We start from the raw sequence: 16,317 nt of genomic DNA on the forward strand, positions 1-16,317 counted from the left end.
TCATGAGAATCGTAAGAAATGGCATCAATCGCCCAAAGTTTAATACAAAAATTGCATATAAAATCTACACTCTTCACCTTTAAAATGCATCTTGATGTTTGTAGATAGGATAGTTACGCTCGTAACTGACATTAAAAATCGCCTGTTGCTTCAAGCGTTGCTTCCGAGACAACTGCACAATAATAAACATTTTTGTTTAAAATTTTCTCAGCTACATTTTTAGTTAAAATATTTTTTTTCTACGGCGTACAATTTCATGTACGGAGGGCCGAGAGGTAGGAGTCATAAACTTTTATGTATGTTTTTGGAGCCCCAAAATTGACATTCTTAGCAAAATTCAGATTGTTCGTATGATTTTTAGATGCCAAATCTCTGACGACTGGACTATAATAGTGTATATCATATTATATCGTATTTCACGTACCTATGTACAATTATTTTTTGTTAATAAATTTATTAGTATCTGTAATGGTTAATTTTAATATTACTGTTATCGCAATATCAAAGAAAATTTAGGCAGTGACAAATTACAGCATATCATTAATTTGAACTGAGTCTAAACAAACAACCTAAAAATAATAATAATAATAATAATCAAAATAATACCCAAGATCCAGCCAAGTACCGGCCAATTACGTGTCTTCCAACTCTGTACAAATTCTTCACATCCTGTGTAGCCCAGCGTATCTACTAACACTGCGCACTAAACAATATCATAGAATCTCAACAGAAAGGATGCGCTAAGGGTTCCATGGGTTGCAAAGAACAACTTATTATCGACTCAGTTATTTCTAACCAGGCATACACCAAAAAAAAGAACCACTTCACTGCCTTTATTGACTATAAGAAAGCCTTTGACTCAGTGCCACATAAATAGCTGGTAGATATATTAAGAATATATAAAGTCGATGATAATATAGTGGCCTTTTTAAGACATATAATGACAGACTGGAATACTAAAATTCACCTCCAAATACCTGGTGAAAGCAATATCGAAACGGAAAATATCGCAATTAACCGCGGCCTATTTCAAGGAGACTCGCTGAGTCCATTGTGGTTCTGTCTAGAGATGAACCCATTATCCCAGCTATTGAACTCCACTGACTCAGGTTTTAGCATTAAAAACAACAATACTGTAGTGGCGAAGCTTAATCATCTTCTGTATATGGATGATTTGAAACTAATGGCTTCCACTCGAAATCACTTAGATCAAATGATAAAAACTGTAGAAATATTTTCAAATGATATCAGTATGCACTTTATGTTAGACAAATGTCGTGTACTAAATATAGTTAAGGGAAAGGTTCAGCCCGGGGGATTCGATATGCAAAATGGCCAAAACATCGAGGCTATGGGCGAAAATGATATGTATAAATATCTAGGAGTAAAGCAAGCGCGGAAAATTGACCATAAACAAATGAAAATCGAATTAACATCAGAGTTCATTAGAGGTAGAGAAGAACGACATTACCGCGGTATTTAGGAGGACGAGGACTTATTGATATAAGTGAGCAAGTGCAGTAGATGACACAACACCGATCAAACTGAGGGAACAAGAAATGCGCATAAACCATCTTACTAAGAACGAAAAATGTGCATCTGGATGGGTAAACCTCTGCACGGGCGATATCCGAATGAAGTCAGTCAAGACTATGTGGACAATATAGCGTCGAACTATTGGCTGACATCAGAAAAGATGTTCTTTGAAACAGAAGGTTCATTACTCGCCATTCAGGATCAGGTTATACCAACCAAAAATTACCTGAAATATATCGTCAAAGACCCTCAGGTCCAAAACGACAAATGCCGATATAGATGTCAAGCCCAAGAAACTATCCAACATCTTACCGGGGGCTGCCAGGCATTTGCTGCAACTGAATATAAGGAACGGCATGACTCAGTAGGGAAGATCCTCCATCAAGAGATAGCTTTTAAACTGGGACTTCTACAAACAAACCATCTCCCATATTATCAATACGTTTCTGAGAGTATGCTTGAAAATGACAACTACAAGCTATACTGGAATCGCACTGTTCTCACAGACCAAACTGTAGCACATAATAGACCAGATCTCGTGCCAATTAATAAACTAACAAGACAAACAACACTAATCGATGTGGCGGTACCTAACAACAATAATCTGCGTGTTAAGTATAACGAAAAATCGCCAAGTACAGAGATCTAGAAATACAAATAAGGAGACAATGGAGAATGGAAAGTACCCAGACGATACCTATTATTCTTTCTACCACTGGAGTCATCCCGAAGAACCTCCTAGAAAACATAAAAAAGCTGGGTCTAAATGAACATCTATATAAGATCATGCAGAAAGCTGTGCTACTTTCGACGTCCAGATGCGTGCGAAAATTTTTGGGAGATACACCGACGTACCAAGTCACCTAGGACTCGATAACATGGAAAGAGTCCCACCAGAGCTCAATCCTTTTGATACCGTAGGTATCTGGGAAGAGCGAATGTTCCCCTTATAGGGAGTGTGAGCCGTATGGCTAAATCTGGTAAATAATAATAATATATGGATGCACACTGGCCCAGAGGTACTGATGGCTTTAGGTGTCCTCCAAAATTATCATTTTTAAAAATGAAAATGCCGTTCTTGGTGCCGAGAATAGAATCGTGCGCTCTAGATTAGAAGGCCAGTATGGTGGCCATAGAGCTACGGCCTCCCCCACCAATACATAATATTAGGGATTATTAGAAAATTAAAAATGTTTTATAGAAAGATTATTTATGTTTTGTTCGAACTAAATGATTATATGTTTAAGCTCGTAAACGTCATATTCGAGACTTGCAGAAGTAAGAATGGCGATCTATTAACAACAAGGGAAGATGTATTGAATATACGGGTGGAATACTTTAACCAGGCACTTATTATAGAGGAAGAATAAAAAAAACCTGGAAGACGAAAGAGATGAGGTAAGGGGAACAGACGAGGGGGAAGTGAAACAACGATTCTTGAAGTTAAAGACGCCGTTAAAAAACTAGCCAGAAACAAATCACCCGGAATAGATAATCTCTCAGCCGAACTATATAAAAAAAGGTAGCCATGATACCATAATGGCATTACAGCAGCTTATAAAAGAAATATGGACACAGAAAACCCCTCCCAATATTCCAGAATATTGGAATACTTTGCACTATGCACAAAAAATGAGATATCTTTGAATACTCTAACCACAGAGGACTTACGCTTCTAAATGCAGCGAGGTGTTAAATCGACAATTCATCAGATTGCAACCCTGAAACAAATTGTGGAAAAAACACTGGAATATGGCATTGATGCTCACTGATATTTATAGACTACAGAGCAGCCTACGACTCTGAATAGAAGAGAAATTTTTAAAGCAATGAAAGAGCTAGGAATACCAAATCAGTTGTTAAATTTAACAAAACTAACTCTTAAAACAGTTGAATGTAGAGTAGGAATTCAGGGGAACTGTCTGAGCATTTTAAAACAAATAACGGACATCGCCAGAGAGACCCTCTTTTCTGTATATTATTCAATCTGGCTCTAGAAAAAGTAATACGTATGTCACAAATCACAACCACTGGTTCAGTATATAATAAATTAGTGCAAATCCTGGCCTATACTGATGATATCAATGTTGTTGGGAGAGCAGAAAACGTTGTACGAGAGGCGTATGTAGCATTAAAAGACTCAGCTACAAAAAAACACCAACAAAACTAAGTATATGAAAATAAGCACGCAACAACAAATCCTACGACCACTTGTTATAGAAAACGACGTCATCTAAGCAGTGAACAAATTTGTATATCTGGGAGTGCTCCTTTACACTAAAAACTGCAGAATTTTTACGGTCAAAAGATGCTGTTTTGGGCTCAACCTCCTCCTTAAATATACAATTATATCGAGAAATACAAAAATAAAACTCTACAAAACAATAATACGCCCAGTCCTAACATATGGTTTAGGGACCTGGACAAAAAATAGTGAAAGCGTATTTCGTCCTTTTAGGATTCATTTTAACGACTCAGTAAGAAGATAGGTTTCTCTGAAATAAACTTTTATAAAATAAAGGCAGATATCGAGCACAGTTTTAATAATTATACATAGGAGCCATTCTCTCTCCTGTTGCCGACCAGAATGTAGCTTCGCCTTTTTAAATAATTTTAAACTGTTTTTCCTTGTTTAGTGTAGTAATATGTTCAACTATATGTTTAATTTTATGTTTATGACATTCTGGGATTGTTGAATAGTCCAAAATTGACGAAATTCCCCTGAAGATGCTCTAGTGAGCGAAAGTACTTGGGCAAAGAATGCAAAATATTTTATAATGTGATATTAATGACCATGTAGGGGGGGCCCTATAAGTTATTAAGGCGGGAAATTAAAAATTCTTTCGTTTCGACTGCTACAATCGCCCGCGGAGAATTAAATAAAAATAACATTATTTCTAAAAAATTATTAAAAGTTTATGATATCTAACAGTTTCTGAAATGCAACATTAGTGTCTCAGGTTCATATTTCTGAATCATCTGACTCAGAATCAGAGTCCATCTCGTCATTTTCAGAATCACTGTCACTATCGACACCTACATTTACGATTATTTGATCCACCACGGTCTATTTTTTTAACATGTTCAGACCTCTTTTTCCATTGTTGGACTGAAAACGAATTAAAAAATTCATCACACAAACTTTCCACTAATTTAAAATCAAAACTGACATTTTTTGTAGCGACATATTGCTTCACAGAAGGATTCAAATCCGGATGATACGGGGCGGCCGTAAAACTGAATGTCCTTTATTCTCGAGTATTTTGCCAATTTCATACGTTTTAAATCTAGGTTTGTGTAATTTTATAATGTCGTAAGTATAGTTCAAATTTCAACACGTCATCTGTAAACGAAATATTTCAAGTTGTCAGCCACTACTGCATTTCTGGAAGACATAGTTGGACATTTCTCAGTCTGTACGTTGTGATACGGTGCATTATCAAACACTAAAACGCTGTTCGGGGGCAAATTTGGTATCAACTTATCCCGAAGCCACTTTTTGTAATTGTCATAGTTCATTGCATCATGATAATCTCCTGTGTTTATAGTAGGTTTGTAGCGCAGATAAGCGTTTTTAACAAAACCACTTTCACCTCCAGCATGCACTATCACAAACATCTGTCCTTTAGATACTGGTTTTTGTATGCCCTTGTTTGAACTATCAGACCAGCTCTTTTGGTAGGTATGAGATGAATGGACGTATGTTTCATCCATGTATATAATTGGGCGATTTGCGTTTCTGTTAGAGTTTCTGTCTCTAAGATGTTGAATATTGGGCTTTTGCATTAATAATTTTCTATTAGCTCTGGTTTTTCGCCAACGGAATCCCATCTTTCCAATTACTGTTCGTAAGCTTTCTATGGAACCTGAGTAGTTGTACTCCTCTGCAAATGTTCTGTGTATGCGTTTCACAGTTGGCACTTGTTTTCGTGTTATACAAAAATCCATTATATAACGTCGAAGATGCCCTGTATCAAAATCGTCCAAGCACGTTTTTGAAGCGCTTGTTTCCTCTTTTTCTTTGTAGTTACAAATAAGGAACATTCGCTGTCTTCAATTAATTGCATTTCCCGAGCAATTTTTTGAACGCTCCTTAAACTAACACCTGTTGCCAATACCACACGCTCCTGCACTTTTTTCAAATCTCTACACGATTTATTGTCTTTGGCTTCCTTTCTCATAAAGTGAATCACATTTGCTATCACTTCCCGTGTCTGATTATTTAAAACTTTTCCCTTCAGATTCGATTTAAACTCCATATTTAAATCGAAATCTGAGGCCCTCGATTTTACCTTTCATGGCAAGCTGTAGGATTTTGTTACGATCTAATTAAAGGATATGGCCTAGATATGAAATATTTCTTATTATAATAGTTTTAATAACTCTCGAGTGGCATAGATCTGTTTAACATAGTTTCATTGGTCTGCATCGCTATCCAGGGTGTTCGGGGCATTCTTCTATGCAATCACATCTCAAAAGCCTCTAGCTGGTTGATAGTATCAGCTTTCCCGTTCCCGAAACACATTTCAGTCATCTCAGAAACCGCAAAGAACACTGAAAGGAAGGTATTTTCGGTATGTTCTACCCGTACATCAATGTATCGGTATGTCGGTACACTTAAGTCGAGTCAATCGGCATTCGCAGACGATGTTTTATTGTAATGCACAATACGGAGAAGTTCATTTGTCCTTTTGAACCAAGTCTCTGTTCGATGCACTATTGTGGAATAGATCTTACTGCTTGCATATATGCTGTTCTTGAGGTGGTATAATAGTGATGGACAAAAGACATCACAAGGCACCTGATCACATTCTTTCGGCAGAGGCAACAGATCAACGGACAACCTCACAGGACCTGGTGAAAACTTGCATTATCCTTTATCTAACTGACTAGGTACTACGAGCTTCCTTGTGATTTGAAGTATTGGGCAGGCTGGCTGCAGGATATCTGGAAAGACCGATTTTAATGCACTCCTCGAGCGGCAACAGCATCATTCGTCGGCGCATTTAATTACTTGCAAGAAATATTGCGATTCATGGAAGTAAATGCGATACTTCCGTGAAGTGAGTATAACACTCACTTCATGCCAGATTAGGCTCTGCTTTATCCTGCAAGCTATCTTAAGGCTTTTTATATTTCGCGGAAATATCGTAGTTGTCATTTTTCACGTTTTTTTTTTTAAAATGTGATGGCATTATAGTATGAATTCAATTTAAAAAAACTGACTATAGAAACATGTATTTTTGTATTGCTGTCAAGGCAAACAAAATAAAAGTACGTACAATATATTCGAAGGATTCCCCGTAAAACATAAACGAAAAGGATTACCAATTTGGGAGATTTTATGAATGTTATGGAAAAAGGTCCTATACTCACAATCCGTTTTAAGTTGTTTTACTGTTTTAGGTATTTATTAAGACAAAGATTGGGCAACCGGTTTCGCTGTTTACAAGCTATACAGCATCATTAGGCCCACAAGAAACTAAAGATTGAAATAGATGATATATTTAAGCCAATGTGTATTCAACTAAAAAATCATTTAAAGTGGTACTGAGAATATATTGGACTAAGTTAATAGTCAGTTATATAAAAATATAAAAGGTTGTCAGCAATATACAATATCAATTAGAAAAAAGTAGCATAAAAGTCTAGAAATACAACAGTAGTTAGCTATATAACGTGAAGTGTGTTTCAAAATAACCAGTTTCAGTCTGATGTTAACTGTTGCATAGTTGCAAAATATAATGATACTTACATATCAGTACAATGAATTATATCAGTATGTCATCAGTTGGATAACATTTCTATTTATTTCAGAGCACACCCATGCGTTCAAGCTACTTGGACTGAGCTAATGTAATTAACCTCAGCTGTTTGTTGGAAGAGCTCAGTCTTAACAAATGTTGCCTATGCGTTCTATTGTATGCAACTTATGTATATCTTTTCAAAATAATTCTTTTGTAGACTTCCTTAAAATGCATTAAAATAGGTAATAAATTTGTTTAAAACTGGTTGTTTGTTCTTAGGACAAACACAAACACATATATCCATTAAATAATATCACATTTGAATGATCGTCGCCGCCTTTTTTAATTTTAATTCCATAGCTTTTTATTTAAGTGAAAAAACAATGTTAAGTAACGCCCAACGTTGTTCACCTTTCTATGTCTCACTTTTTTATTTTTATTAAAGTGTTGGTGAGTCTATTTTTCAGTAAGCTATAAAATGTATTAGCCAGTGTAATGACTTTTTAAACGGCATTTTCCCTTTTTATAGAGTAGAATTGTAACTGCTTTATTCTAGTCAATAGGATTTTTTCTCGACATTTTATTGAAAATGGTGTTTGTTATATATTACCATGAACATATAGGCAGTGTTGACATTTTAACATAGTAGAATTCTTAGTTAATGTCCAGATTAGAAACTGCAAGTGGTATTGTATCGGTTAACGTATTCTTTATGACAACGACAATAGTGCTTCAATGACTTAGTCACTAATTGCCTATACGTAAAGAATACCTATTATGTTAAACCTACAAAAAAATTTAAATACCACCTAGAAAGTTAGAAAATATTATATTAAATTTAGCGAACAACAAATAGTGTATGCTAACGAATTAAATAATGAAAAAGATATTAAATGGTATATTGAAAAAAGATGAAGAGATCAGATCTTTTATCATGATAACTTCCATGGCCATCAAGGCCGTTTGTATTACCAAAGTAGGAAATACTCGACAACTATAGTTTATTTTTATGAACGAGAGAGTAATTAGCATAATTTTAACTGGTAGCTCCGACCACTCCATGGGCGTGCTCAAGATTAATTGAAAAATTACTTTGAATAATTGTAAAAAATAAATGAATTATTTCAGTGTTATAAAGTGTTATGTGTATGTAAACAAAAGTGACCTCTTTTATCACACACTATATTAGAACTGACTGGCCTACATTAAAAAGGGTTTTAAAAAATTCACATTTTTTTTAATTTTTAAAAATTACAAAAGAGAAAAAAGTTTTTAAAACCGTCTAAGGTATGTTAAATAGATGAATAAAAATATTAATATAAAACTTACAGCTACTTGTTACAAATCCAAATCAGATTCAGAAGATGAACTTTCAGAACCAAGATTTATAATAACTGGCTCGATCATTTTATCAGTAATATTGTCCAGCTTCCTGGATTTACAGACATTTTTTCCTCTTCTTTAATAGTGTGATTTACTGCATTTTCCTAGTTTTCAGGTTTTACATTATTTACGGCCTCCAAAAACAACTGTTTAACATCATGAATTTTAAAAGTGGTATTTTTTCTTGAAACTTCACTCTTTATCTGTGCCCATACCAGTTCAATCGGGTTTAATTCACAATGATATGGTGGGGATCTAAGTACTGTCATTCCACGATTTTTGGCAATTTCATCAATTTCGTATTTTTTAAATTTTTCTTTATGAAGGGCACACAACGAATAAAGTTCCTTTCTTATAGATCCGGGATGGTACGTAATATTTTTTGAACTCAGCCAATTCTGCAAGTCTTTTTTTAACCACTTGGTTGTGGGCAGTCCTTCTATAAGTCTGGAGTGATAACTTGCATTATCCATTACTATTACACAGTTCTTAGGAAGAAGATCTATTATTTGTTCGAACCATTCTTGAAAGACATCAGCGTTCATGTCTTCATGGTAGTCACCGGTACGAGTTGATTCAAAAGTTAATAAACCACCTTCAACAAAACCGTCTGAACTGCCAATGTGTACTATTATCAGCCTGCGTCCCTCTCCTGATGGTAGGTTTAAACCAGTAGATAAGTTATTTACAAAAGCGTGCCTTTGACTTGTATATGACCCTCGTTGATCCATGTTTCATCAAGATAAAATATTTTTCTTTTTTGGTTTCTCATTTTCTTTATGGTTCTTAGAAAATGTCTTCTCCATATGACAATATCGCTTCTTTCTAATAAAATAGACTTTCTGGGATTCTTTTTCCAGCGGAAGCCTATTTCTTTTAAAAGTTTCCATAACGTACTTCGACTCATTTCTGGGTAATCCTTATCATCTCGATTGAGATGATAAGGATGAGACAAGAACTTTATCCAATGTTGGAAATTCTTGTCTAAAGAAGAATTCATGCACTTTCCGTCGAAGTCCTTCTTTAAAATGATATTCTATTTGAAATTTTGGTTTCCCTGGAGCATTACGTGGCATTTGAAAACTACCACATTTCTCTTCTTTAATAACACTGTAAATCGTAGATTTCCCAACACCAAGTGTACTGCTAACTAACTCAACGGTCTCATCAACACTTTCACATAAAGGTTTGTCTGTAAATGATTTAAAACAATTAAATATTAATGTTTTTTCATTAACTGTTAGAGGACCAATTTTTCGGCGTTTACACGGCACTTCCAAATTTTCCATAACACTAGTATATACAATAAACTGCACCTTGCAACTGAAGTACCTACTTTTAGTGAACTGTTAAGAATTTTGAATACGCCACTTGGACCTTCCTACAAAATGGAAAAACCCACTATCACATTTTCTGTGGAATAAGTTTAGAAGGTAATTATCTAGTCAATTACTGTCGTAGATTCCTGGAATTAAAGAATTAAATGTTTGATTGTTGAAACCCTTACTTCGTGGAATGCACTCATTTCAGATAAAATAAAACGTTTTATTTTATCTAAAGAATTAAACTTTATTTTGCAAATAGGTAGGTACTTATTAAACTTTTATTGGTTATATATAACCAATAAAATAAACATCTTACATTTCTTGCAAATTCATAAGTACCTGTTAACCTCCATCACTCCGACACTGGCAACCTTATTTAGGGATTAGTAATCCTCACAACTATTGTATTCTATTCTGCTCCAACCTTTATACCTGGTGGTCATACTCAATTTAAAATTGTTTTCCTATATACTTCTGTAAACTTGTTGACAAATATCTGTTTTTCATTGAGTCACCCGTATCAACAGTTTAGGGATTTGCATACATAATTTATTGTTTTATTACTCTCTCATACATAAAAATACACTATAGTACGACTACTACTCGTCTCAAACGTCTCAGTAATAAGTTTGGTGTAATTAAAGGTAAAGAAAAAATTAAAATAACAGAAAATGAGATCAGAAAAAAGTTATATTAGGTGAATACAATAAAATGTATGGGTTTCAATATAAAAAGAAATACCAAAAATTAGCTTAATAAAATCGAAAACAATCTCGTCGGTTATTAAAAAAAGTAAAAAGAATTATATAGGAAATAAATTTTAAATAATAAGAAATCGATAAAGCGTTTTTGAAGAAAAATATGCAATTGTTTCATGTAGAAGAAGGTTTTTAGATACAATAATTGAACAAGGCAGGGAAATAAGAAAAGTGTAGAACACTCAGGAATATTGATCAAATCAAGGACACATGTGGCTAAAAGCATAACAGAACATGAATATTAAAAGTTCAAAACAAACGTTTTTGGAAAGTTTAAAAGTATATTCTGCCAAGGAGATTTCTTGCGTCCTCATCCACATCACCATCTCGTCGCTTTCTCGGTATCCCAATACTCTTCCCTTACCTTGCATGCAATTCGTGCATTCAAAAGTTTATTTGTTTATTTTATTTGTTTATTTTAGAAATAAAAACGAAACACATTTAGAAGGAAACATGGGTAGACTACTTTCAATCTCTATTTGCTAAAGGTGACGATAATGAACCAACACCAGAGGTGACGACAAACGAAGAAATAAATATATAAGGAGGAAGAGGTAAAAGAAGTATTAAAGAAATTATAAAATAGAAAATCACCAGGAGATGACAGAATACCGAACGAACTCCTAAAGTACGGAGGACCAGATCTGACCAAACAAGTATTAAAACTAATCCAAAAAATAATAGAACAAAACAAAATGGAGATCAAGCATCCTAATACCTCTCTTCAAAAAGGGAGACAATTCAATTTTATTGAAGCCGATTATTTCTATAATCCATATTGGGATTTAAAGGATGTTGTATTCTCTCTTGATCACGCATGGAGCTCTGTTTCACCTGGCTTAATTCAATCATCATGGAAGAAGCTGTGGCATACAATGAATGCTGTATCACAAGAAACAGAAAAATATTATTACCTAATATTACCTAATACAAAAATTAATCAGAAAGTGAATTCGACTCAAGTAAAGAAGATTTAAATTTGTGGTTTGAAGGGTCTGAAGAAACAGAGCAAATTATGACAGATATAGAAATATGTGAAGCAGTAGAAAACGAAGAAGAAGAAAGCTTAGTAGAAATATTAGAGCAACCGACTATTACTACAACTGTAAATATCAAACCAGATACAGCATTTAATTTTTTTTAATACCTCCATAACATTTTTGTTGAAGAAAATGGCGTTTGTGCTAAAGATATTATAATTCTTTGAAACATTCAGGAAACGGTTTTTAAACAAGTACTACAAGTTGCACAAAAACAAACTTATTTAAGGATTATTTTAAACTATGTTAACTATGTACTTAATTAATTAAATGTGAGAAATACTTTATTTTATTTATTCTGAATTTTTTTATGCAAGCTGAACATTCCTTTAATCCGACATCTTCTGGTTTTTAATAGTGCCGTATTAGTGAGATTCTACTATATTTAAAAATGAATGCAAATAGTTTAACTTCTACTATTACTGCCGGCGTCTGTTGGCTACCTATTTAATTTTTAAGATTATTTATGGATTTGTAATACTGCAAATTTAAAATATGTCATTTGTAAAAAAATTAATATTTAAACTTAACCTTAATCGATGCTAACCCCATTAATACTAAAATTTAAAAAAAAATTAGCGCCATCTTCCAAAGAACTGTTAAAGTCTCGGTAAGGAAATTCCGGAAATTCCCACAGAATTCTATTACAGAACCTGTATAGAGGTCGAACTCCCCATGATCGTATTAAGACAGAATTGACACCGACTAGAGGGCGCTATTTTTCAGCGGAAAGAAAATAAGGGGGCAAGAATTTGAAAATTACACTTGAGTGTATACTAAGACAATTTTATAACATTGATTAGATTTTTATCATGGAATAATGAAGTTTGGGACTTCTTTTACTTAAAAACTTAAAACTTGTGAGCAAACAAAGCGATTGGTGTATGGCAAAACAATTACAATTGTGTTATGTCAAAACAATTACAAAACAAAATACCTATCCCTAATATACATATTTAGTAAATAAATTTTAAGAAAAAAATTTGTTGATTATTGAATTTGTATATTTATTATTTGTATTTTATTTTATAATGATGTAGGTATATCGAGGATAGGATTCGTGTGTTTGCCATTTTAAGTGAGTTATTTCGTCCCGGTGAAATTTTTTAGAACCTACATATAATCTTTAGTGAAAATCGACCTAAATTAAATCAATCCAGTGTTATTTTGACAGACTATCAAAACACAGTGATACCCGCCCTGGATGAGTGCGAAGTGGAGATCACGAGAGGTCAACGATCAGTGACACTTCCTCTTATATTCACGGTAGGCAACCGCGCCAGTCTACTGGGCAGAAACTGATTTTATAGTTTAGGTTTAATCATAGCTAAGGTAAGTCAGATTGTATCCATGATTAATTATTCAGAAGAATGCCCAGATGTATTTAATACAGATTTGGGATCTTACCGGGGTCCGCCATTAAGTTTTTCTTTAGACAAAAATGTAAAGCCAATTATGCTTAAAGCGTGTAGAGTTCCATTTGCGCTAAAAGACAAAATCGAAGTTGAACTGGACATATTTATTGGACAAGGATAACGGGGAGGTTAGGGTCTGTGGTGACTGCAAATCCACATTGAATTTAGCGTTAAACCCGGAACCTTAGTGCCATCGGTACTGAGTATCTGATCCACACTTGCGGGCGGTAAAGTTTTTGCAAAACTAGACATGGCGTATGCTTATCTGCAGTTAAGTGTCAACCGTGAAGCTGCTGAAGCACAAACAATAATTACGCATAAAGGGGCTTTTAAATGCAATCGTTTTTCTCTCTCTCTCTCTCGTCTTTTCCTCATTGCTGAGGATCGTGATTTCCTACAATGCGGGCTGTCAATTCTCTCCATCTCTTGCGATTTTGGGCTGCTCTCATGGACTCGGAAAACGTCTCTCCAGTGGCTTTCTGTACTTGATCTGACCATCGGATAGGTGAGCGTCCGCTGCCTCTACGTCCTACTACGTTTCCGCACAGAATTAGTCTTTCTAAGTTGTCATTGTCTCTTCTCGCAATGTGGCCAAAAAACTTTAAAACATTTGCAAGACACTGAGAGGAGAGTCTGGTCTGAATGTTTAGCTCTTCGAGAATCGACTGATTGGATCTGTGCTCCGTCCACGAGACGCGTAGCATTCGTCTCCAGCACCACATTTCGAATGCGTCAATCCTTTTCCTATCCTCTGATTTTATTGTCCATGTTTCGGCACCGTAACTGAAGATTGAAAAAATGAGTGTCCGTACCAGTCTCATTTTGAGTTTTTTGGATAAAGAGCGGTCCTTCCATATTTTTGACAGTCGACTCATCGCGTTCTTGGCCATCCCTATTCTTCTGCGAATTTCCGTATGGGAGGAGGCTGCATTGCTTAAGGAAGATCCTAGATACGTGAACTCGTCTACTTTCTCGAATTGATTTAGGGCGCCTGTTGTTTGGAGGATATTCGCGTGGTCCACAATTATGATTTTTGTTTTCTGATTATTAATCTTGAGCCCACACTTGTTGCTTTCGGTTTCTACTCTCTTTATCAGTCTCGACATCTCCTCTTCAGATGTTGCTATCAGTGTTGTATCGTCTGCGAATCTTAAGTTTGAGATCTTTTTTCCTGCAATGGAGATGCCGCCTCTCCATCCATCGAGTGCGTTCCTCATTATGTATTCTCCATATAAATTGAACAGGTCTGGAGATAGTATGCACCCTTGTCGTACACCTCTGCTGGTTTTGAAGGTATCAGATTGCTGGTTTTCAATTCTTATTTTAACTGAGTTATCTTCGTATAAGTTTTTAATTAATATTGCCAAATGATCTGGAACTCCCATCTCATGAAGAACTGTCCAGAGAACTTCCCACTTCACACAATCAAATGCCTTTTGGTAGTCTAGAAAACAGATTATTATTGGAATTTTAAATTCGCGGGCCTTTTCTATGAGCTGCCGCATATTAAGGATTTGCTCTCTCGTACCCTTCCCTTTGTTTACAGTTCGGTATATCCGTATGTCCACAAATTTTTCAAAAATTCATAGACACTAGATTAACGGGTATTCTGGGTGTACTACCTTATTACGATGGCGTTTTAATAGTCGCTAGCTAGAAATAGACTTAGATTCAATAGTGCACGCGGTATTATCGCGTTTCCAGGAAGAAATTTCTGAAAAAAAATTTTCAAGAATATTTTCCAAACTGCATTTGCGCAAAGAAAAGATTTTCGAACAAAAACCATAGAGTTTCTTGGTTTTCAAATTAGTGAAGACGGTTTATGCCCCACTAGAGACCTAATCGCGGCCATTACTAATGCACCTGCGCCACCAATAAAAACGAGTGGCCAGCTTTTCTTGGACTTATATATTTTTATCATGTTTTTCTAAAAGACAACGCAGTAATTGCGAATCCGTTACATGCACTGCTCCGAAAGGACATTCCCTGATAGTGGCGTTTAAAAGAACCAAAAGCTTTTGATTTATTAAAAGACATTTTAGCGAAAGAATCAGTGTTAGGACATTACAGTAAACAAAAAAGCTTTATTTTTAACGAATGATGCCACCCCTTACAGGGTAGGTTGTGTTCTTAGTCAACATGATGATAAGGGACGTGAATATCCAGTGGCGTACCATAGCCGTACTCTATCATCTGCTGAACAAAATTTCGCCCAAATCGATAAAAGAGCACTGGCCATAATATCGGGTTTTAAAAAATTCCATGAATATTTATATGGTAGAAAAATAAACATAATAACGGACCATAAACCATTTCTGTGTATTTTTAATCCGAAAAAAGATGTTCCAGAGATACTGTCACCCAGAATGCTGAAATGGACTCTTATCTCATCTGCTTATGATTATGAATTATATTACGTACCAGCTCAAAAATTTAGAATGCAGATGCTCTAAGCAGATTGCCACAAAAGGTATATGCGTCAAAAGCACCAAGCTCAGATGGCGTTGTTATACTTGCGAACATCCCAGAAAAACTAATATGTACCAAAGACATTGCAAATGAGACTAAGAAAGACCCAGTGTTATCAAAAGTGTTTTTCAGTGGACATGTAAAGGTTGGCCTGATGAGAAAATTAAATTTTCAGACAAATATACTCCTTATCTACAACGTAAAAACGAAATTAGCTGTTATCAAGACTACTTTTTGTTGGGCAAAAGAGCAATAGTTCCACTTATAAGGAGGAAAAAAATATTGAATTTGCTACACTCAGCACACCCAGGAATGCCAAGAAAGGCTCCAATCGATCCTTAGGAGGGGGCCAGAGCTCCATGGGCAAGAATACACCTCGATTTTGCCGGTCCATTTAAAGACAAGATGTTTCTGAATATCATAGACTCGTTATCGAAGTGGTTGGAGGTTAAAATCGTTCCAAATAGCTCTAGTGTTGTGACCATAGATGTATTACGTGGTCTATTTGCCACTCATGACATTCCAGATGTTGTCGTACCAGATAACGGTAGTTCCGTTTTACGTCAGCTGAGTTCCAATATTTTTTAAAGAAAAACCTTATTAGATAAGCATTGGTTGCACCGTACCATCCATATAGTAATAGG

At 35.1% G+C, this 16,317-nt stretch overlaps 1 protein-coding gene across 1 annotated transcript; it reads right to left on the minus strand.

Annotated features, from left to right (window-relative positions):
• Positions 1-4,875: 4,875 nt before the first annotated feature.
• On the minus strand, positions 4,876-5,484 carry LOC140435969 (uncharacterized). The gene has a single exon (XM_072524681.1). It carries the CDS (start codon positions 5,482-5,484, stop codon positions 4,876-4,878), a length of 609 nt encoding a protein of 202 aa, XP_072380782.1.
• Positions 5,485-16,317: the final 10,833 nt, after the last annotated feature.

This window comes from Diabrotica undecimpunctata, chromosome 3 (genome assembly GCF_040954645.1).
Source record: "Diabrotica undecimpunctata isolate CICGRU chromosome 3, icDiaUnde3, whole genome shotgun sequence".
NCBI lineage: Eukaryota > Metazoa > Arthropoda > Insecta > Coleoptera > Chrysomelidae > Diabrotica > Diabrotica undecimpunctata.

Excerpts from the sequence above, each read along its gene's own strand:
- LOC140435969 (XM_072524681.1), bottom strand. The coding sequence starts at position 5,484 with ATGGATTTTTGTATAACACGAAAACAAGTGCCAACTGTGAAACGCATA.